Here is a 23756-nt window from a genome sequence, read left to right as displayed (position 1 = left end):
GAGGAAAAAGAAGAAGTAGAAGAATAGAAATAAGAAGAAGAAAAAGAATAGAAATAAGAAGAGGAGGAGGAGAAAGAGGAGAAAGAGAAGGAAGAAGAGGAAGAAGGGAAGGAAGAAAAAGATACGGTGCACGAGGAGGAAGAAGAGATGGAAGCAGTCAGTCAGCTAGAGAAGAAGCCGGGAACGTGCCGAGAATGAATGTGGCCTCCCCGTTACTCGGACCGCTGGAGCTGCTTTCCTCTTTTCGCTTATACCTATACCTTGTACCTATACCTATCTACGAACGATGTACCTAGGTCCTTTTTCCATCCTTGTGCTCACACAGCTACATCCATCCATACATACATACATACATACATACATACATATATATATATACACACATATATACACATACACTACGTCTCTACTATATTATTGCCCGACCGTAAATTTAGCCCGGAAAGCGATTTAGCGAAAAAGAGTCGAGGATAAATCTTGAAAAAGTCGAAAAGCATAAAACAGGAGTGCTTGCTCTGTATGTACGTCTGTATATCTGTGATACGTGTGTGCGTGTGTGTATATGTGTCTATGAGAAAGAGAAAGAGATAGAAAAGCATAGAGAGAGAGAGAGAGAGAGAAACTGTTCCTTCTCACCTTCTCTTTTCTTCGCCCTTACGATTCCCTATATTTCTTTCTTTTCTTCTTCGAACTTATCCCAGAATCTATTTCCTCTTTCACACTCGAAATGCAGCGGCCCCTCTGTAAGAGGAAAGCAGGCGTGTCCAGTACAGCGTATCGCGTGTGCCCTTTCATTCGCAAGAATTTGCGCCAACATTCGCTCGTGCGAAGAAACTTTGTCCCTCCTCCCTGTCCCATCCCGCCACTCCATTCACCCGGCCAAGATCCCCTTTCCCTTCTCCTCTATCTCCTTTGGCTTCAAGAAAAAGAAGGAGAAGGAGGGAGAGAAGGAGGAGGAGGAGTCTTACAGTATCACACGTAATTTATTGAAGTCTGAAGCTCTCACTCTACCGGTCTACCCTCCACCTCACCCACCCATCCTTTCCAAACCCCATTTCTTTCTATCGGTTTTATACTTGACCGCGTCGATTTAACAATCGTGACTTAAATTCTCTCTCTCTCTCTCTCTCTCTCTCTCTCTCTCTCTCTCTCTCTTTTCCTTTCTTTTTTTTCTCTTTATGTCTCTTGCGTTGGCTGTCCAAGCCAGAGAATCGAACGGGCAATCGTCCGAATAGAAATTCTATTTCGTCCGACGTTAACCCGCTTATTTCGGTATGCAGGATGAACGGAAAATTGGAGAGCATATAAATCGCTCTTTCTCCATTTTTTTCTTTTTTCCTCCTTTTTGCTCTCCCCCCCCTTACATTTTTCTTCTTTTTTCTATTTTTTTTTTCCTTTTCTTTTTTTTCCAGCCGTTCCTTGGTGGATACGCGCGTAGAGGAACGCGCGAGAGAAATACTGAAACGAAGTTTGTTAAAGCGAGCGAAGCTCGGTAAAGTATCGAATATTCTTCGTTTAGAATCGATCGGATTACGAATCGATCGTCCAACGATCGATCGTCTACTATCGAATCAAAACTCGTGATCTCCTTTACGTTCTCTTTCCCCCACTTTATTTTCATACTCTTTTTTCTTCTTCTTCTTCTTCTTCTTCTTCTTCTTCTCTTTTTTCTTCTTCTTTTCCTTCTTCCTATTTACGAGAAAATAAGATATCGTCGAAGGTTCAAGCGCAGGGAGCACTCTTAAATTTAGGAAAATTTATTTACGGCGTTGCGAAGCATCCAATGCCATAGGGTATTACGTTAATGAGATATAAAATGCCAGTGCAAAAGAAGGAAAAGAGGAAGGAGAAAGAGAAGAAGGAGAAGGAGAAGTAGAAGGAGAAGGAGATGGATGGGAAGGAGAAGGGCGGAGGAAAAAAGTTATTTAGGAGGAAGGCGGGTGACGACGACGACGACGACGACTACTACGAAATTGCGGCTACGCTTTGATCCTCGACCGCGAATATATATCCTTCTATCTCTCCCTTTTTGAAGTCATCCTTTTTTTTATTCTCTCACTCGGTCGCGCACACGTGCGCAGAGCGAGTAACGCGCGCGGGCGCAAGTTAATGCTATTTGCAAATCCACGGCTTCGGCCACGACCAGCTACGAGCCATTGAATAAATGATAGGCGCCGATTCGTGGATTGCTGCATTATCCGTCGTCGAATTCGTTCCTGACGCGACCAATTATTCATGGCCGCGTGGCGCCACCGCGATTAAGGGCCAATTTCGGTGTTCCCGACGTTACCGGATACGGAAAGTTTTTGCAAACATACCCGCGGGAATGAAATGCCCAATTGCAAATGCAAACACGACTCTCTTTCTCTCTCTCTCTCTCTCTCTCTCTCTCTCTCTGTGGGTGTGTGTGTGTGCGTGTGTGCGCGCGCGCGTATGTTTCTACATCTCTCTTTCTCTTTCTACAACTCTCTTTCCATCACCACGTCTCTCCATCTCTATCTCTCTACGTATGGTTAGATCAATTTAAGGGCAATCAGAGTGCTTAGGGGCGATCAATCATCGTGATAATCACTTCCAATCGTGAAATTAGCCTACGTCGTTTAAAATCGCTCGCCATCTTCCGACAGGAACCCCGACTCGCGCGTACGAGATAAAATATCTTTCTGACTTTGTCCCTCTCTTCTATGTTTCTCGCTCACTCATTCTCTCCCCCCCCCTCTCTCTCTCTCTCTCTCTCTCTGTATTGCGCGCGCGCGGTCGCGCGTCACGCGCTGCCTTGTGGACGCGAGAAACGATATTTACGAGGAGTAACGGGCGTACCACTAAAATACCATAAATTTCGTTCGATATGCAAATACACTTGGGTACCACTGCTCGAAGTGATATCGTTATACCTACGAATTACATTGTAAATTGTAAATTGTATCCAACTGTAATATCTATCTCTGCATGCACGAGACCGTGCCGCCGTTCCTTATATTAAATAATTTGCTTATTACAGTTAATTTTCTTCCCTTTTACGCCTACGCGAGCCGTTAGCATGTAAAAGACCTCTCATGGTATGCTATATAACATATAGCTATACATACGTATATATGTACTTAGGTATATATATATATATATATATATATGTATTATGTATGTATTTATGTATGTACAAATGTACCTAGGTACTCGTTTGAAATTTGTCGAACATCGAACGATTTAGTGTCGGTCTTATTGTTTTGTCGTCAATTAAAAAAAAAAGAAAAAATATATATATATATATATTTACTTTGACATTCAAAATATATTATTTAAATATATATTATTTTACTTTGACATTCGAAAAATGTTTCTTCTTTATTTTTCGTACGAAAAGTATCTTTCTAACTTATACGATTAAAGGAAGTTTTCGGATTTGTAACGATTGACGTGACGTTAAAAAAAAAAAGAAAGAAAAAAAAAAAAGAAAAAAAGAAGAATAGGAACATATTAATCACAGCAGCTCGTGAATACTCGTTCTCTAATAAAAGAAGGAAAAAAAAATGTCATGATATCGAAAGGTGAAATATGATTTGTGTTCACGGCGGCCTCGCGAATGTCCTCATCCTCCGGTTATGTAGGCATACATACGCGTCTAGAGGAAGTCACCACACCGTGCACGGCGTAGAATAAACGGTCAGTGACGCGCGGTAATGGCCGACATCCTAATCCTGGCCCCCTACAGTTTAATGCCATACACTCCGCAATGATAATGCTGCATGTGCTTTTTGTCATTACCAGTCGCCATGCTACTCTGATAATGAGCAGCAACGCGACGAGCGACTCCTTGACCAGGATACGCTTTACGACCTTCGCCAACTCTCGAGAACTTTTCCTACGCAATCTATGTAATACTGACTCTTTAGATCGCTTTATTATCATCAAAGAGACATTTTAATCGTTCATAGATAAGGATTTTGAAAGAAAACAAAAAAAAAGGAAAAACACAACATTTATATCTAAGTACATAAACGAACGCTTTCGATTTATCAAAAGTTATGATTATGGAAAAAACAACAAACAAAAAGAAAATAAAAAAAGAAATTAAACAATTGAAATTTGGGAGACGTACGCACGAACGATTTTGATTTATCAAAAATTGTTATTATTGAAATTGATGAAATTAAAAAGCTCGCAGAAGGGGGATAATGGTAAAGAGGTGGGAATTCAAAAGAAAAGATCGAGATCGTGATCGTTAGATATCGAAAAAGACAAAGACGATGAAGAAGAAGAAGAGGAAGAGGAGGAGGAGGAGGAGGAGGAAGAAAAGAAGAAGAAATAAAAAAAAAAAAAAAGAAAATGTGCGGGTAACAAATAGGCAGTAGAAAAGTATATAGAGACGCATTGTCGTCCCGAGAAAAAGTGACGTCACAGGTCTCGACCTCGCGAACATGGTTTCTAAGCATCATCTGCGGGTTCGTACAGTTCTGGAGATGAAGTAAAAGATAGAGAAAGAAAGAAAGAGAGAGAGAGAGAGAGAGAGAGAGAGAGAGAGAGAAAGAAAGAAAGAGAAAACGAAGAATATAGAGAAGAAAGCGAAGAACGAGAGACCCGCAGCTGCCTCCCTGGCTGCCAACACAATAATATCTAATTAATTTATTAATGAGGTTAAGTTGGCAGGATTGGATGGCAGACAGCGCGAGCGAACAACGCTGCGGCAGTTTAACGCGCGACGTCTTCTCTTCGGCTTTGCTTCTTTAGTAAAACAGAAAGAGAGAGAGAAAGAGAGAGAGAGCAAGAAAGAGAAAAAAGAGAGAGAGAGAGATAGAACGAATTAAGCTTAATCACAACGAAAGTATTGGACGGTCGGTGCGCGCGTGTGCCTCAACAGGGCCGCATTAAACCCTTCGACCCTTTTCTTTTTCCTATGGACTAAAACTCGTTATGAATGAATTGTCTACGTTTTTTTTCTTTTTCTTTTTCTCTATTTCCTCTTAATTTTTTCTTTTTTTTTTCTTTTCCTTTCGAAATTGAAATAATAAATATTAGCGAGAGACTCACTAACCAACCAGAAAATATTTTCGAGAAAGCTTGATGGTATATTCTCGCTTACGTGCTCGAAACCGAGCCCGAATCCGAACTCGAGCCTAAACCCGTCGAGTTATTCTCGACGACGAAATATGTATCTATCAGGGTAAATATAAGAAGAAGAATCCTGAAAGCATAAGAATCGTTCCGTGTTAAATTCCAACGAGCTTTCTCTCTTTTCTAAGGAGAGCTTTCGCCGTAGACAGCTGCTGCATGGCTGGCACCCCGAGGGATTCCCTCTCTTGCCTGACGAAAACGAGCCACGACAACCGCCCTTATACCCATCATCGTCGACTTCTCTTTCCCTTTATCTCTCTCTCTCTCTCTCTCTCTCTCTCTCTCTCTCTCTCTTTTTCTCGATCTTTCTTCTTCTAACTTTGTCCTTATCCGCTTCTCAATCTACTTCCTTCTTGATATTTTTCTTTCCTACCTTTTTCCTCTTCCCCATTCTCCTTCCATCATTTCTCTTACTCCATAGAAATCCTCTCGTCATTACGTGACCATAAAAAAAAAAGAAGAAAAAGAAGAAAAAGAGGACACTAATGTTTCTTTCTCTATTCGCAACGACCTATCCTATATCCTAGGATATCTATCCTATCTCGTTTGTCTGAAACGATATCCATTCGTTTATCCTTGATTTTTTATCTCTTTCTCCATTTCTTTCTTACCCTTCCTTCTATTCTCACTCGGTTCTAATCAATTTCCACGAGCTACCTACTTACTATTTACTTATTTCCCTCTTATTACTTTCTTTTATTTTTTTCTTTCTTTTTTTTCGTCTTTTTATCTTTCCCCCCCGCCTTTACATGCTCACTTCGCTTTCAAAATTTTTCTTCGATTTGTCTTGTTCCGTAAAGAAAAAAGAGAGAAAAAACGAAAAAAAAAAAAAAAAGAAGAAGATATCATCTTGTCGATCATGCGACCATGAAAAAGAAAAGACGAATTTTTCCTAACCCAATGATAATGCGTAAGTAAGATCGATATCGTATTGTGTTTGTCCCAATCGACAATCCATCGATACAATTTGTGATTTTAACCTTGAACAAATGAATTCTCATAATGAACGATATTGAATCTAATCTTGAACGGTATATAAAATCTTATCTCGTATCTCACGCAGTCCCTTGAATAAAACCAATGATTTCAACGCGTTACAATTGCACATGAATACAGACACTATATTTAGGAATAAAAACAACCATCTATCTCTCTTCCGGACCCATTATTCAATCTCTTTAGTAATGAACGCGCGACGAAAAACATTTGTTAGAAAAGTAAAATCCTATGAATTTTCTGACGTTTTTTTAGACCGACGGATTGAACATCATTTTTTCTTCTTCTTCTTCTTCTTTTCTTTTATTTTCTTTCTTTTCCCTAGGCTACTTGACACTTTGGAAAAAATCCGGACGGACAATAAATAAATATTAAATCTCAAGTACAGCCCAAAAACGTGGTCACACCGAGAATGAAGAAATTTTTATAAAAAAGAAAAGAAAAAGAATAAAAAATATGTGTTCGTTTTATAAATATCTATGGAGTGCCAATCGTTGAGGAAAAAAAAATCCGACATCATTATCAACAACAACAACAACAACTATAATAAAAACTGCAAGGAAAAAAAAAAGAAAGAAGAGAGAACTCGTGCGGTGTGTGGTGAGTGTGAAAAAAAAAATTGCAAAAGTATAATTTACCTTGACCAAGGGTGGACTGTGTGTTTGTTGACGATAGTGTCCCGAAGAAGGGCTCGCGGGTGGCCCCGCGCCCCCGGGCGAGATGGTGCCGCCTCCGGGGGTGAGAATCCTGGACTCGTGGCTGAACAACACTTTCCCGATCTCCTCCGCAACTTTGCGGAACTTGAGAAGATTTTCGCGCCCTTTGCGCGAATCCAATGGCGCGAACGAAAGCGCGCGAATCTAATAACGTGTTCGATCGATCACGAACTTCTTCTTCACGAATTTCACGTAGTTATATATATATATATTATAGTTATATATATATGTATATATATATATATAATCTTTTTTTCTTATGTTTCAAATCGTCACTCACCGGATTCGAATCTTTCTATTGTTCCTCTCGATCTTCTTCTGATCGTTGAAATCTATCCTCCGTAAGATATTCGAAAAAAGATCTTGCGTTATACACAACGACGTTATCGAAAATCTTAACGGTTAGCATTTCTCTCTTTCTCTCTCTTTTTCTTTCTCTTTCTCTCTTTCTCTCTCTCTCTCTCTCTCTCTCTCTCTCTCTTTCTTTCTTTTTATCTTTTTTCTCACTTTTTCTCTTATCTAAAAAAATCGATCTTTAGATCACGGATCGATCATAGATCGTCCTTTATTATTTCGACGAAGTCACGCAGGCGGTCCACCGGAATCGAATAACGTATCTTCAGTTATCGCGACAACGTCGTCTCACGTGGTAAGTAAGTAAATAATTAAGTAAGCAAGTAAGTAAGTATACAAGTACTTACTCACGCACGCATTTTCTCTTGGATAACCAAATTGTCAAGTCACCATGGACTAAAACTCAACATTAAACAACAAACAACGAAGAATTAAACGAGACAATATATCTCGAACGTTGACGGTATGTTGAATTTTTCGTTAGATTATTATTCACACATTTATATCGAAACGTTCAAAGATTATTCGCGATTGGCTTTAAGAAATAATTATACGTATTTACGTACTCTCTCTCTCTCTTTCTTTCTCTCTCTCTGTATATATATATATGTATATATATTATATACATAAATTGAAATCTAAGACGCGAACAAGAAAGAAAGATTTTATCGTCGTTATCGACGCGAACGAAAATTTATATGTTATACGAAGTCGGAGAAACGGAAAGGAAACGATTAAAAAAAGATACGAAGATCGAAATCCGATTAAAAAACAACAACGAAAAGTAATAACAACAATGAACTTCTCGGCAAGATCGTATACATATATATATATGTATGTATATATGTATGTATATATATATATGCGTGATCGACGAATCCGTACGAATGGGATCCAGCTCGGTAGTGCGTCGCGTACGGTGTCACGGACGATATCATCGTCCCTGCGGACGATAGCTGACGGAGGAAAGCGTGCTCGATAGGCGGAACCACGCAGGCGCCGACCGGCTCGTAAGGCGTGGTCTCTGATTTCTCTTGGTCTCCTTCTCTTTCTCACTAACTCCCCTACTCTCGAGTCTTTATCACCGTCCCTTTTCTCTCTCTCTCTTTCTCTTTGTCTTTTTCCTTCTCCTTGTCTTTCTCTGTCTCTTTCTATCTCTTTCGTCCATCCCCATTCTTATATCTCTTTCTTTCTCTATCTCTTTCTCTCTCCCTCTTTCTATCTTTCTCTCTCTCTCTCTCTCTTTCTTTCCTTCTCCTTCTCTTCCACCACGTTGATCGTCTACCCTCCTAGTTCGTGAGACGCAAGCCTGCCAGAGCCCACCACGTGGTTTTATTGGGCAAATAACGCGTACGACAAACATCCCTACTTCTCTAGGAAGTCTCTCCTCCGGTCTTCTTTCCTCCTTGTATCTCTTTCTTCCGCTACTTTCTGGCATGGCTTTTTCAATGAGAAAGAGAGATATATATATATATATATATATATATATATATAGAGAGAGAGAGAGAGAGAGAGACAGTGGATAGTCATCATAGTGTAAATCGTGTTTACCCCTCGTCCAAAGCAATTCTCCTATGTATCAGGTGTACCCACGTCTCTAGGTTTCTTATTCATTCTGTTAGGAAGATTGGATGGTTCTTCTATCTCCTACCATAGTCTACTATCCTTCCTTATAACACGCTTCTCGATACTGTCTCGTATTATCTATGTTGAGTTTTCTTTTATCCTCTTGACCTTTTCATACACGTACACGTACATGTAAAAGTAAGTATGCCCACGTGCGGTTATATACCGATCGTAAGCATCATTTCGTTGTCTTATTTCAGATTTTCGAAAAATAGTTTTCAATACGTGTTCTCTATATTTAGTTATTATATCGATCTCGAAGCTTTCTTGTTTCTTTAACACAGCTTTCGAAATATCCCTAGCTCGATCCCCCGAAAATCTTATTCCGAACTCCTCTTCTCGGTATCGGATAGATACCCGGAGAACTTTCGGGGAATTCGATAACTCACGAGATTGTCACTTATCGGGAAAGATCGATCGATAGATACCTTATTCCATATTGTCTCGCGAAGAATAGGAAAAAGAGATATAAGGTAAGGTAAGAAGAAGGAAGAAAGAAAAAGACAGAAAAAATAAGAAGAAGACGAAGAAGAAGAGGTTAAAAAAAAAAAGGAAAGTAAGTAACAAAAGAGAAGAAACGAGTACGAACGTAAAGTTCGAATTTAGCATGCATAAAGAATGAAACATAAAAATGAAATCCGTTCTTGATTCAAGGAACCTCCGGTCTCCGAGTGTGTTCCTTCTTTCTTCCTGTTTCTGTGTTTAAATCATAAAAAAAAAGAAAAGAAAAGAATAGAAAAACGAAAAAAGAAAAGAAGAAAAAAAGAAAAAGCAGATAAATAAATCGAGATGATGAAGAAAGAAAGAACGAACGAACGTAATAATATTCTCATCCGTCAACCAACAATGGTTACCGCGGTTGAATAGCTACATGGCAATAGATATCGAATACGCACTTATCCACGCGCAGGTTTTCGTTCTTCGTTCTCGTCGATCCTCTCTCTATGCCCTCGAGGGATACTCACTCGGGTTTCCAACGAGACAGAAAGGGAAGGAAGATATGGACGGTACCGAGGGTGCGCGGGCGCGGGCGCGCGCGCGCCCTCGCTCGCTTGCTCGCTCGCGACCGACGGAACTGCGATAGAGAGAGATAAAGATAGAAAGAGAGAGAGAGAGACAGAGAGAGAGAAAGAGGAAGAGACCGAGTTAGGAGGATAATCGCGTTACGTGGTGACTGGATTACACCGCGCCACGCTTGCGAACTACATGCCACATGCTACCACCCTACACCTACATAGCATGTACCTAACTATCCCAGAACCTCTTATTCTCTCTGTCTCTTTCTCTCTCTCTCTCTCTCTCTCTCTCTCTCTCTCTTTCTCTCTATCACATCATCTCTCTTTCTCTCTTTCTCTCTATCCATCCAATTTGCCACGGGGTGTCCCGAAAATGTTCAATTATCCATCTCACTATCGTCGTTGCTTCGTCAACGTGTCGTTCGTACACGTTGACAATGTTCGTTTCATTAATAACGCATCTAATCTGGCACAATAGGCGATCTACCAGAGTTAATTTTCCTTTAGTAGAACGAAAAGTACTCTCTCTCTCTCTCTCTCTCTCTCTCTCTCTCTCTCTCTTTCTTTGTCTATCTATCTATCTATCTACCTATCTCGTTCTTTTCTACACTCTTTACAACAAATATCGACGGGATAATATCCAAGCGAGCAGATATTTTCGATCCTTAAAAGCAGCGAAGTGATAAGGATTAAAATAAAAAAAAAAGGAAAGAACAAGAAAAAAGAAAGGAAAAAGAAAGAAAGAAAAAGAAAAAAAGAAACGAAGAAAGGAAAAAAAAGGAATTGAAATTTAAATATTCCGTGATCTTACGTGTAACACAAGTTTATTTTATTTTTATCAAAGAATATATCATCCCCTATTAAGTAGTAAACGCGAGATGAACATGAACACGTATGTACGCACGTACGTAGGCACGCAGGCACGCACGCATGGCACACACGTATAGACAATCTGAATGTATTAGCATTCGTCCGGTCGTTTGTTGAATTTTCGCTCATCCAACGGTACTTCCTACGTAGAATCCGGCTATATTGGCGAACGAGTAACGGAGGTTGTTTAATAAAATAACCTTGTTAGGTAGCTGTTGGATAAGAAGCGAAGAGGGTTGAGCGTTACGCGACGAAGTCTCTTCTCTTAAGCGGGTGGAACCGTCGAAGCGTAGAAAATCGACTCTAGACGGAGAGAAAGGTAGGAGAAAAGATGGAGAAAAACTAGGAGAAGAGGAGAAAGAGAAAGAAAAGGAATAGAAAGAGAAGGAGGAGGAAGGAGAAGAAGAAGAAGAAGAAGAGTTGTGGCAAGGAGAGAGGTAGACTAATGTAGCCGTGAAGCGGTAATAGTAGTACTGGTAGTGATAGTCGTGGTGGTGCAAAGACTGTTCGCCTGAACGATGTAGGTACTGCCAGAAACGAGGAGAAGGAGAAGGAAGGGAAAGATAGAAGAAGAGAAGAAAGAGAGAGAAAGAGAGAGAGAGAGAGGAGAGGGGTCGGTGAAACGGTCGGAGGCAGAGAGAGAGAGAGAGAGAGAGAGAGAAAGGGAGAGAGAGAGAGGTAGGTAGGTAGGTAGGTAGGTACTAATACATAAAGTAGCTTAAAGTAGAAAATTGTGGAAGCGTCGTGATGCCTGGTGATTGCGTTACCTCCGGGGCTTTGATTTAAAATGCAACGAGGGGCCAAGCGGTAACGGGGTGGGACAGCTCTCCCAGTAAAGGAGGAAGAGGGGTTAGCTGCTATACGGATGGATCCTGCCTGGGAGCCATGTTCCTCCTGCGAAACGCGGAGAGGCCGTGTTCCAGGATGGAATCCACGAGGAGAGAAAGAGATAGACAGAGAAAGAAAGAGAGAGAGAGAGAGAGAGAATAAGAGGGGGTGCTGCCGGCAGTGACGAAAGAGGGCGAAGAAGGACGGAAAGAGGCGATCCTGAAGCGGAGTGGTAGGTAGTCGTTGCGTTCTTGGTGGTGGAAGCTTCTCCAGCTTCCGTCGAACGAAGCATTTCGAGGGAGGGTAGCGAAAGAATTTTGCGTGGCTCGTCGCAACGCGCGGCCGCATCGAACCAGCCACCTTCGACTTTCCACCATCTATGTAAGTCATTTCCTTTATCCTTCTTCTTTCTTTCTTCTTCGTCTTCATCATTATCATTATCTTCTTCTTTTTTTTTCATCATCATCTTTTTTCCTTTTCTTTTTCTTCTTCATTATCATCTTCTTTTTCTTCTTCATCATCACTTTCTTCATCTTCTTCTTCTTCTTTTTCATCATTATTTTCTCCTTCTTCTTCTTCATCACATTTTTCCTTCTTCATCCTTTCTTCCAACCTTTTCTCTCAATAATCCTTTATTAGGTCAACCTATTTACTTGTCTACTTTTCTCCCTTCTCGATCCTAGTTTTCTTATTATAAAACTATCCAACGTGTTAAAGAAACAGAAAGAGAGAAAGAGAGAGAGAGAGAGAGAAAGAGAGAAAGATAGAGAGAGAATTAATCCTTTCAAGTTTCAATTGATCTGATAAAGTTCAAATAAAACCTTACAATAGTTTACGGATAAAATTATTTTATAAACGATGATGTTCAAGCGAAGATGTTCAAACTCTTCTCGTCAATCTAGACAATGTCTTTTTAATAAATTCGACCCTCGAAATACGATTAACCTCGGATAATACTCCATTTTGTGTGAAAGAGCTTCATGGCAAAAGGTGTGGGAGGTGGGGAGAGGATAGAATAGAGTAGGGTAGGGTATGGTAGGGGCGTGAATCGCAACGTGTCCTTGAGTGACGGTAGACAGACAGACAGGGACTTAAGTTCGTGGCACCGGGTTGAACTCTAGGGTGACGGATGATTTAGCACGGGATTTCTCGTGTCAATATAGAGAATATCCTGGCGTTGTCCTGTAACCTTCTTGATACTGAACCGAGGGATATGTCAATATATCCTTTTATCTTTGCCCTTTCATTCTTCTTTATCGGCCATTAGCCAATGACTACATAGTTATTACCGATAGGTTGATAGGAACGTTGGAATTTGATCATCGAAAAACTTCTGAAAAAAGGATAAAAAAAGAAAAAAGAAAAGGGAATAAACATTTTACAGAAATAATCTCTAATATTCGTAGATATAAAAATGTAAACGTTTGTACATAATTATTTATAGAGATAGATACATTAAAATTTGTTCATTGATTTAATCGAAAAATTTGGATTTAAATACCAATAAAGTAATCGAAAATGATAAATCCGATATCATGTTGAAGAAAATTTGATCCAGAAGAAAAACTCTCAGAATAAAAGCTAGTGAACGATCGATAGGTGTCGAATTTGATGAATTCAGTTTGTTAAAACGCGAAGTGAATTCTGAGGTGGATTCTTAGGGACGAGGAATACTCGGTTATGGGTGTGACAGGTCAATAAGGGTGGAAAAAGATGACTGCTCGTGAGATAGAAATAATTCACCGAAGAAATTCTCTCGTCAATCCATACATACACACATACATACATATATACATATATATATATATATATATATATATATTTTCGTTGGGAACTCTTCATCCTGGGGATTGGATCGCGAAAGAAACGGAAATGAGTTAGATATTAGAAGAAAGAGAAAAGATATTGTAAAAAACATTTTCTATACTATTTTACTCGTCTACGTGTACGATAACGTGTTCAATTAAATAATTGATTTTAAAGATACACACATTTTATTTTTAATCGATGAAATGTGTATATCTTGAATTACAATAAATTAGTTTATAGGATTATTAATCATAAACAATATAAGGAACTAGAGAGATAGAACGAAGAAAAAATATCTAAGAAAGTAACGAAGAATGTCGTAATCTCGAGAAAACGAGCTACAAATTGGCATATTCTCTTGGTGGTTCTCGTTAATCTCAGCCATCATCCCCCTATAGGGATTTCAAGAGAGAGTGAGATATATATATATATATATATATATATATATGTATATATATACAGAGAGTGAGAGAGTAATAGAGGGAGAGAGAGAGAGAGAGAGAGAAAGAGAGAGAGACATTTCGAGGACTCGACTCTTGAGACAAAATGAGCCGGATTAAACGTAATATGCCAGTCGCTACTAGCTTCATTTGGGAAATGAGACCGACCGACCGTCTTCCACGAGCGATTGAATTATTTTCGAGGCGTGAATAGACTCGAACGAATTTTATACTAACGACTAACGTAACTAACTGATAAGCTAACATTCTTCAATCAACAAAATGAAAATTAAAATGCATAAAGTAGAGAAAAAGAATGTAAATGAAACGAAAGTGAAAATGAAAATAAAAAAAAAAAAGAGAAAACAATTTTCCTTCCATTTTCTTTCTTTTTTCATTTTTTCCTTTTCGTTTCTATTCTTTCTCTTCGATCGAAAATCTATAATAAATAAATATAACCGTAGTTATATTAACATGTATCATCGTATATATGTACATACATACATATTTATATATATATATATATATATATATATATATATATATATATTTAAAAAAGAAATAGATAATATCGTAGGAATAAGTATTATCTTTTGATCCGCTTTGAAAATATCGAAAATGCGATAGGTCAGCCGCGTAACTGATATCTCGGATTCGACGGGCGAACAGCATCCCTTCGTACCTTCCGAACCAGCACGGAAACCATTGGGCTTAAGTTCGCTCGCGTTAATCTCGATAACGCGATATGTCGGGTGTCTTTATTTTCAAACGCTTTTCTGCTGGGATTTTCCCTACTCGATTTTTCTCCTTTGAACATTCGTGAACTAACCGCAATGTCATTCCTCTTTCAATAGAAATATCAATTCATCAAGCTGTCATCCTATACGGACGTACATATATGTATACATACATACATATATATATATATATATATATATATATATATATATATATATGTTACATGTTGTATGTTATATGTACATAATTAGGAACATCGAGAGCCTGGCACCTCTCTCTTTCTCTCTCTCTCTCTCTCTCTCTCTCTGACTATCTCTTTTTGCTATGAAATAAAATTAAAAAAAGAAAGAGAGAGAAAGAGAGAATATTTGTTTATTACTTTTAAACGGAGCTCGATTAAATATACGTATTTTGTAAATATCATTTTTACACATAACTGAAAAAAAGAATACAAAGCGAAAGAGAAAGAAGGAGAGAAAGAGAGAAAGAGAGAGAGAGAGAAAGAGAGACCGTAAATAATACTCGGAAAACATTTTATAGCGCGCTTGAAAAAATCTCTAACGCGCGAAAATTCATTTTGAACCAAAGAACGTGCTTGTGGCTCTTTTTCTCTCTTTCTCCCTCTCTCTCTTTTTTTACTTTCTTTCTCTCTCTTTCTCTCTCTCTCTCTCTCTCTCTCTCTCTATATATATATATATATATATATATATATATATATTTATTTATTTATCTATCTATCTATCTATTTCTATTTCTCGTTTGTAGTTAATTCCGAAAAATTTGACTGAATTTATTTCTTTTTTTCTTTTTTCCTTTCTTCTTTCTTTTTTTGTTTTTTATCTCTCTTCAAACATAACTCATATTATTGGCCATGATGTTACGTACGAACCCGTGAAAATTGCATGAAATATGTTAAAATTTCCTTGATTAATCCTATTCAATTATCGTCATTAATTACGTATTTCACGAGTTTCAAAGGTAAAGAATACTTTTTCGTCGAAGCATGTTAAACGGGATGAAGAGATTAATTGAATTGATTTAACGTGAATACGTATAAGAGGTGATTGTATTTGAGTGAACTATGCGAGGGTAGAAAAGTTCAAATTTTGCTTCATTGCGTATCCATCGTGAACTCTAAGTATCTCTCTCTTTCTCTGTCTCTCTCTCTCTCTCTCTTTCTTTTTTTTCCTTTTCTCTATCGTGCGCCAGACTTTCTCACCCTCGGCGTTTCGCGCTCGCGAAATTCTTTGAAAAACTACTTTATAAAATTGGAGGGTCGAAAGGATAGGGGAAAAGAGAGAGAGAGAAAGAGAGAGAGAGAGAGGAGAACGAAGCGGACGAATGAATAATAAATACGGTTATCGTTTAGTTGATATTTTCGAGGGTGGGCCACGAACGGCCAAACTATGAAACGACGAAGAGAAGAAAAGAGAGATAGATGGATAGATAGATAGATAGATAGACAGAGAGAGAAAGAGAAAGAGAGAGAGAGAGAGAGAGAGAGAGAGAGAAAGGTTGAGAAGGGTGGGTAGTAGGCACGAGATCAAAGCGAAGTTCTCGAGTATCCGTGGGGATGAACGAAGACGTTTCTCTGAGTTTTCCATTCTTCGATACTGCGACGACTTACATAGAGAAGACTACTTACATAGTAGAAAGATCGTGCCTTAGAAAATCTTATTATATCTTACCTCGATCGATAATCTTCACGTTTATCAGAAATTTACGAGAAACGTACGAGAATGAAGCTACGGGAACGTACATAAACGATAACGTTTCGTTATTCTCTTTTAGCAAAACGATTTGTTCGATTTTATTACGTTTGCCCGTTAGTTCATTTGTTTTTAATACAATACGATGTGTAATTAGGATATAAAATAAACGAAAACGAAAAAAGGAAAAAAAAATGAAAGAAAAAAAAAAGAGAAAGAAGATTCCATGAATGAAAAAAATGCGTCGTAAACGCACTATGACAATGACGTAACCACTAGGACGGATGACGACGTTTAAATATGAACGTGATAATGAATTGATTCGTTACGAGCGACACATTTTTCCCTTGGACAATGAAAACGAAAACCCCGAATACGAGCTTTGATCTCCAGAGAATAAGGAGTTAGCTGACCGATTCAACGAAAATGAGGAATGGTAGGATGAGGAGAAGGAGGAGATAGGGGTGTCCATCCTCTGGATCTAAAAAAAATCTATCGCTGTAAATACAATTACGTTGTCGCAATGACACGTTGACCGAAACGACAAACATAAGATTTAAATCGATTTAAATGCCGGCTGTGTTTAATCAACAAAGGAGAATTAATGAGATCAAAGCTTGATATTGAAGATCAAAGTCCATTCGGTTATGTTCGGTTGGTTAGTTAGTTGTTTGTCTCCTTTTCTTTGACGATAATGTTTCAATCCAGAGAATCAGTTGTCGATTAAGAGAAGGCATGTGCTTCCTCAATAGAGGCGACAGTTAATCGCTATTCCTGCCAATCTTCGAAACCATTTCGAGAATCGGGAATCCTGGACTCAGAGTGAACAAGCGTATGAGTAAGTGAGTGAGTATGTGTGTGTGTGTGAGAGAGAGAGAGAGAGAGAGAGAGAGAGAGAGAGAGAGAGTGAGCGGGTGGTCGGTAACAGTGGAACGATGTTAATGATTAAGCAGCTGGCGGAACGGACTCAAGGGAACGTACATCGGCACCGATGGAAAGGTATCGGTTCTCTGCCGGTGCTAAAGCTTTGACAAAGCGTATAATCAGATTGAGACTTCGTCGAGTGAGATAGAGAAGGACAGGAAGAGATAGAGAGGAAGAGAGAAAGAGAGAGAGAGAGAGAGAGAGAGAGAGAGGTTAAAGAGGAAAGAGGGGTTGAAGGTATCGCCGAGTGTGAGAATTGTATAGAGAAGGGGTTGATTCTCAGGGCAAGAGATGGGGTGCGGGTGTTGGTACGACGTGCGGGTAGAAGAGAATGGTACCATGTTAGCTAGGCGATGGAGCGACTAATAACGATAACGATGCCAGAAACGATAATCGAGTTGCGGGTTTCCGCGGTTTCCACGGCTCCTATCCCAGGGCGCTGATTGCCAGGACGCACCGGGGCGAACGAATACTGGTGGTTACATCGCCGCGATGTGTCCCGACGCCGACGCGAGTGTGTGCCAGCCGACGGCAGATGGAGGCGTAACGAGTACACAATGCGATGCAAATTGGTCCGACTCGCGAGCTACATCGGCACCACCTCCACCACCTCCATCTACCACCTCTAACAGACAGGAGGTACGAATCGACCTCTCTCTCTCTCTCTCTCCCTCTCTATCTATCTATCTAACTCGCTCTCTCTCTCTCTCTCTCTCTCTCTCTCTCTCTCTCTCTCTCTTTCTCTGTTTCTCTTTCTCTCTCAACCGCTATTACTAACATCGCTATTCCATTATGACATTATGTTTCCTCGAGGAGAACCACTACTACATACGCATGTATATATGCGTATGGTTAGCTCCCAACAAAAGTCCTCCCAGTTTCCCTTCGGGCATTCGATTCGTGAACTTCTAACTCAGTAACTATCCTTCGTCGCAGTGCGAACCCCATCGAATACGAGACATCTCAATGTATTTGTTGAATGAACTGGAAAAGAAAATTATCGAGATTGGTGTTATAGTTTTGATGGCCAACTTTGTAGTATCCTTTATAATTCAAAATGATTTTTCATCGTATATTCCACGCGTAATAATATTGATGATAAACGTATTGTTGTTTCTATTTTTTTTTCGTTTTGTCTTCTTTTTCTTTTGTTTTTGTTTTTCTTCTTCTTCTTCTTCTTCTTCTTCTTCTTTATAACCAAAGTAAAATCAAATAATCACAAACAAACGATATTTTCGAATATCAATTTGAGTTAGTTTTTAGCTTGGCGAAATCATCGAGAGAAATGTGGAGACCTCTGGTATGATTTTTCTCAAGTAAAACGTTACGTTGTTAAAATCGTACTTTTGCTGTCGATAACAAATTTCAAGCTATCGAATGAATTATTTTAACTATAATATGTAATAGTAATAATGTATTTAATAATTTAATCAAAAAATATCATAATAATAAAAAAAAAGAAATTAATAAAATCGAAGACAATAGATGTAGCTTTATATATTTTCCGTCGAGGCGCCGTCGGTAACTCATCCTACTATTCGGAACTTGCCAATCATATAATCGAATATACGAAGGTAGCCGGATTAACTCGACTCGGTGCAAAATTAATATTTGTGAATTTTAACATTTGCAATTTTTTTGATTAAAATCTGTTTTGGAATGATATTTGTATTGTAAATATTGGTAAGTAATCATAAAATTAGTCCAGCATGATATAAATTTATTAATCGTTTTATTAATTTTTCAATATCATTTAACAGGTTATACTAATAAAAATACAGTAATAATATATACAAATATGAATCCCATAATTACGCCGAGGAATGTGGAGTCAGCGCGTCACTCTTTAGATCTATTGTGTTCTAAGTTTACACGACAATGTATCAATGAAAATAATTTTTCACAATCGTCTCATAATATAGAAGAAAGTGATATGGAAATTACAGTGCCAGCGATAACGCATGATGGTGACGTTAGTTTTGTTGTTGACGAAGAGATAACGATAGAACACATTAATACTCTCAAGGAGCTTCAAGAGACGCTTCGTATTAAAGATGAAAAAGTAGCAGAACTTAAAGGTTTGTTAATACAGCGCGATGCAAAAATTAGAGAATTACGTAAAAAACTTGACATGTATCGTAGTGTTCTTCCATTTTTATCTCCTTACGGACGATCATTAAAGCATAGACCTCAAGGAGATTTCTAAAAGAAGCATTCGATAGTCGATTTTAGAAATATATATTGTGACAAATGGATATCCAAGCAAACGTACAAGACACTTCCTTAGAAAGAGATAGAAGTTTGCCCAAAATATAAACAGAAAGTATTCTTAGCATTATTAATTATTTACATTGGTATAAATGCAAATGGTAAGAGTGCAGGTAACCGTCCAGTGTAAAAAAAAAAGTTGATCTTTATGCGTTTATTTTTTAATAATGGAAAACATTATTCTTTCATCGATTAGATCTCATAATAATATTTTTATAAAGATTATGAAAATTATTTTTAATTATTTATTATAGTTTCTAATATCACTTAAAGTTCATACGTATATCAAGGCATTAGTCGAAAGTGTTGACAAATTTTTTTTGCTATTTATGCCATTATGTATCGTAATTCATAATTCTTTTCTATGTAAGTGTATTATACCTGAAATTATACTCAGGAATTGTAATCAATATTAATCATATATATAATGTTTAACTATTTAAAACAATTAATAATGAACAAATGTTCCTGATAAAAATATCATGTATAAGATTACGTATACAAGTTATAACTTTCACTTTTCATTAGGACATAATATTTCATACGTAGTAATTTATTGGATAGTACATGTAAAAGATTTTCTATCAAATATTAATTGCGCATTGTAATACTACATAACGAAATAAATTAATATATAAATGATAAGACGGATTAATAACATTGTAAGTAATAAAAATAATACATAGTACAATAACTTTAAGAATTCTTCACTATATTAGATTTGTGATATAATCACAGCATTATTTTCATAAATTAATTTGCATTTAAACTTATAAAAGTTTAACAAATAAAATGCAACGTTATTATTTAAAAATTACTAATTACGTATTATTTATATATCAAGTACAATTGTATAAGTAAAATAAATCAAATGTCCATGAAAATATCATAATGTAATTCAAACTGCAGAAATATAATTCGTATTACCGATTATCGATAAATCTGCAAACTGTTATTACCTACTGAAAACCATATGAAGATTTAATGTCAAAAAGAACGAGTAGGGGCGTTCAAATCGTAGCAACGTATTATTTACATCCTCCATAATGACATCGCTTCGATAACCTTCGATCAGATTTATGTAGTCATATTTTCAACTAATTACTTACACATTTCACAATATAATAAAATATCGTTGTTAAAGTCAAGTAGAATGACGAGGAAGACATCGATGGTTTCTTCGGAGAATGGTCAACGAGACGGTACCGACGTATTCGTCCCAAACGATTGGTTACCTCGAGAAAAAAAAGTGGGTAAGCGGAATCACGAGAATCTACAAGAAATTATAATTCCATAGATATTTCGCGAGCGATAATTGAGTTACATAACTCGCTCAATAAACTCTGAGATCGACAATAAAAATCTTTCGAAAATATCATAAAATGAATCCCAGAAAATCTGTCGGAGAAGGGATTACGCGAATGTTTGTAAATGGCGCCAAAGTTTGGACCAATGGGAAGGCGAGTGATTAACGCTGTTAAGTCAGCGGCGACGATAGTCGACTGATCGAATAGAACGTAGTTATGCGAAACATAATACGCTAAAGAGGAAGGTTGGTGGGATGATATTGGTGTTGAGAGGGAGGGTGATTGGTAGGAGGTAGTCGGGTTATCGGCGGAGTAAGACGATGTAAACCGAAACGAGCCGAGTTCTCGTTCTCGCTCTCGTGCGTGCTCGTGCGCGATCATCGCGTAGTATGCACATCGTGGTCCGAGCGACAGTGGCGAGTCGACGACAGTCGTCGGTGTTTCGCGCTCTGGTGGAGTTTGCCTCGCAAAGAACGGTCGAACGTGTTTCGACTGTTCGCTCTCTTTCGAGGGCGCGAAATTCGCGGTTTTAGATCGATCGATCGACGTTGACGGTGCGTCAAGGAAACGAGCCGTCTTAATTTCTCTCTCTATCTTTCTTTCTTTTTTTCTTTCTCTTTTTCTCTTTCAAGCTCTTCCTCTATCTCTTTCTTTTTCTTTATTATTATCTATCTCTTTTTATCCTCTTAAAACGTGTCCGTGAACATATCTCAGCGAATCGGGTATCGCTCTTAATCATAATCATCGTTGTAGTAGCCGTAATAGTAGTAGTAGTAATAGTCGTCGTCGTCGTCGTCGTCGTCGTCGTTGTCGTTGTCGTAGTTATAGTCGTATTCGTAATCGTGTTCGTATCATTTTGTTCGCGTTTAAAAGTGTTTATTCGCGCGATAAAAAGCGCGAACGATCTACGCTCGTGGCCAATATAATATTTTGAATGAACGAGAATAACGAGTGTAAGGGGCCGATCGGCGACGCCTGCGTGTCTATGCGCGTGTGTTTCGACTCGTTGTGCTTCTCGTCGACGCAGCACCGGCTCGCCGACGAGGAGGACGCTTCCTCGCAGACCGTGGCTGCGGTCGCCGTCAATAATACCACAGGAATTGATGGTACCATACGTCATCAGGATCATCCTCATTTACAATATCAACAATATCAAGATCCACAGCAACAGCAACAACAACAACAACAACAACAACATCAGCAGCAACAGCAACCGGCAAGATTCCCAGTCGACATACCGGTCACCACGACGATGGGTAAGCTCCGCGAACTTCAAGAGCTCCTACGCGTCAAGGACGACAGGATAGCCGAACTCGAGGCCCTACTTTCGCAGCGCGATGCCGAGATACAGGAACTTAGGAGTCATATCGACATGTTCCAAAGCGTTTTACCTTACAAGTCCCCAATACCCTCGGCAACACCAACGAAACCAAGGCCGAGAAAACAGAGGGCACAGGGTATATCGGCGGAACCGCCTCTTCAGGAACTAGCACCCCTCACCGTCGTCGAGAAGAGCGACAGGTTGGTGCCACGCGACTCTTTTTATCTTCCCCTCTTTCCCTCCTTTTTCTCTCTCTCTCTCTCACACACACACACACACACATACATATATATACAGAGAGACTCTCGTTGCTCACTCGTTCCACCTGTCACAGGCCACGAGAAGCGCATTCCTCTCAAACGACATCGCCCTCAACGTCGAACTTTCCTTCACTCCTCGCGTTTTATTTTTACTCTTTTTCTCCCCCTCTCTTCTTTCTCTCTGTCTCTCTCTCTCTCTCTCTCACTCTCTCTCTCACTCTCTCTCTCTTTCTCTGTCTCTCTCTGATTCTCTTTCTCTTTCTATCTATCTGTCTATCTCTCTCTATCTCTCTGTCTCTCTTTTCGTCGAACACTCGCGCCTCGTGGCCGATGTGGTCTCAACTTATACGCGCTCTCTCGTTCTCTCTCTCTCTCTCTCTCTCTGGCTCTCTCTCGCTCATTCATTCGCCCTCTCGCTCACTCGTTCGCTGTCGCACACGTTTGTATGTCACACGGTATAACGCTGTCTGTACCACGTGACGCTTTCGCCCAATGCTTTTCCGTGGATCGCGAAACTTTACACTCGAGGGAGAGAGAGAGAGAGAGAGAGAGAGAGAGAGAGAGAGAGAGAGAGAGAGAGAGAGAGAGAGAGAGAGAGAGAAATGCATCCGAGAAAGAGAGAGAGATATTGCGTTTTATTATTATTATTTTTTTCTTTATTTTTTTTCTTTTTTCATCATTTTATTATCTTCTTAAGCTAACGAAACTTACGGTAAGTTATTCGTTAAGTTATAAAAACATGAATCACGACATAGATTACAATATATTTATTAATTCATGATACATGATCTCTTTAAATATGTATGTATTATTATATGTATGTACGTGTGTGTGTGTGTGTGTGTGTGTGTGTTCACGTAATGTATTTACAGTCATTTAAAATTATTGAAATTTAAAAGTTAATTTTTAAAGGTTAAAAATATTTTGTCGGCATGTATTCTTTTTTTCTTTCTTTTTCTCTCTTCTTTTACCAATGTATTTTAATCGCAAAGTCACCTTTCAACCTGTCACGCGCATTCAATTCGCAGGAGCTTGTGCGCGCGGACTCGATTGCGCAAATCGAAACTTATATATATGCCTCGAAGGGAAGGACGAAAGTTGTGGATTATATTCGGGTAGAGATCGTCAATTCGAAGGTCGATATATATACATATACATACATACATACATGTATATATGTGATAGATATAGTGATATATATATATATATATATATATATATATATGTATATATAAAATATGGATATATGCCACGTACCCATGTAATTTAACACTTTCTCGATTTAACCTTCTACAACGTCATTTAACTTTGAAATAACATACTCGTGTATATTAGTCTTGTTTCATTTTTTGTTTTTTTTTTTGTTTTTTGGGTTTTTTTTTTCTTTTTTTTTTGTTACAGAATCCATAACTTATATCACGTAGATCAAAACTATTATTTTTCTTTTGCTAATTATAAGTTATAT

General features: G+C 38.5%; 2 protein-coding genes across 7 annotated transcripts in view; one reads left to right on the top strand and one right to left on the bottom strand.

Moving 5' to 3' along the window:
* LOC124427564 (cone-rod homeobox protein-like) overlaps positions 1 to 8579 on the bottom strand; it is a 36706-nt gene extending 28127 nt beyond the window's left edge. For 3 of the 5 annotated variants that reach the window (XM_046970617.1, XM_046970616.1, XM_046970613.1), the window contains exon 1: positions 6744 to 8579. The gene's annotated coding sequence lies outside the window, so the exon portion shown is untranslated. Of the gene's footprint in view, positions 1 to 636; positions 2841 to 6743 lie in introns of those variants that run through there. The other 2 variants (XM_046970614.1, XM_046970618.1) reach the window with 2 other exon arrangements.
* A 12414-nt stretch (positions 8580 to 20993) lies between these two features.
* LOC124427562 (cGMP-dependent protein kinase, isozyme 2 forms cD4/T1/T3A/T3B) overlaps positions 20994 to 23756 on the top strand; it is a 50534-nt gene continuing 47771 nt past the window's right edge. Inside the window, exon 1 of one of the 2 annotated variants that reach the window (XM_046970606.1) lies at positions 20994 to 22231. In XM_046970606.1, the coding sequence (XP_046826562.1) occupies positions 21645 to 22231 (587 nt within the window). In that variant the 5' untranslated portion in view covers positions 20994 to 21644. The remainder of the gene's footprint in view (positions 22232 to 23756) is intronic. The other variant, XM_046970611.1, reaches the window with a different exon arrangement.

This window comes from Vespa crabro, chromosome 10 (genome assembly GCF_910589235.1).
Source record: "Vespa crabro chromosome 10, iyVesCrab1.2, whole genome shotgun sequence".
NCBI classification, from domain to species: domain Eukaryota; kingdom Metazoa; phylum Arthropoda; class Insecta; order Hymenoptera; family Vespidae; genus Vespa; species Vespa crabro.
This window is presented reverse-complemented; position numbering and strand designations above follow the sequence as displayed.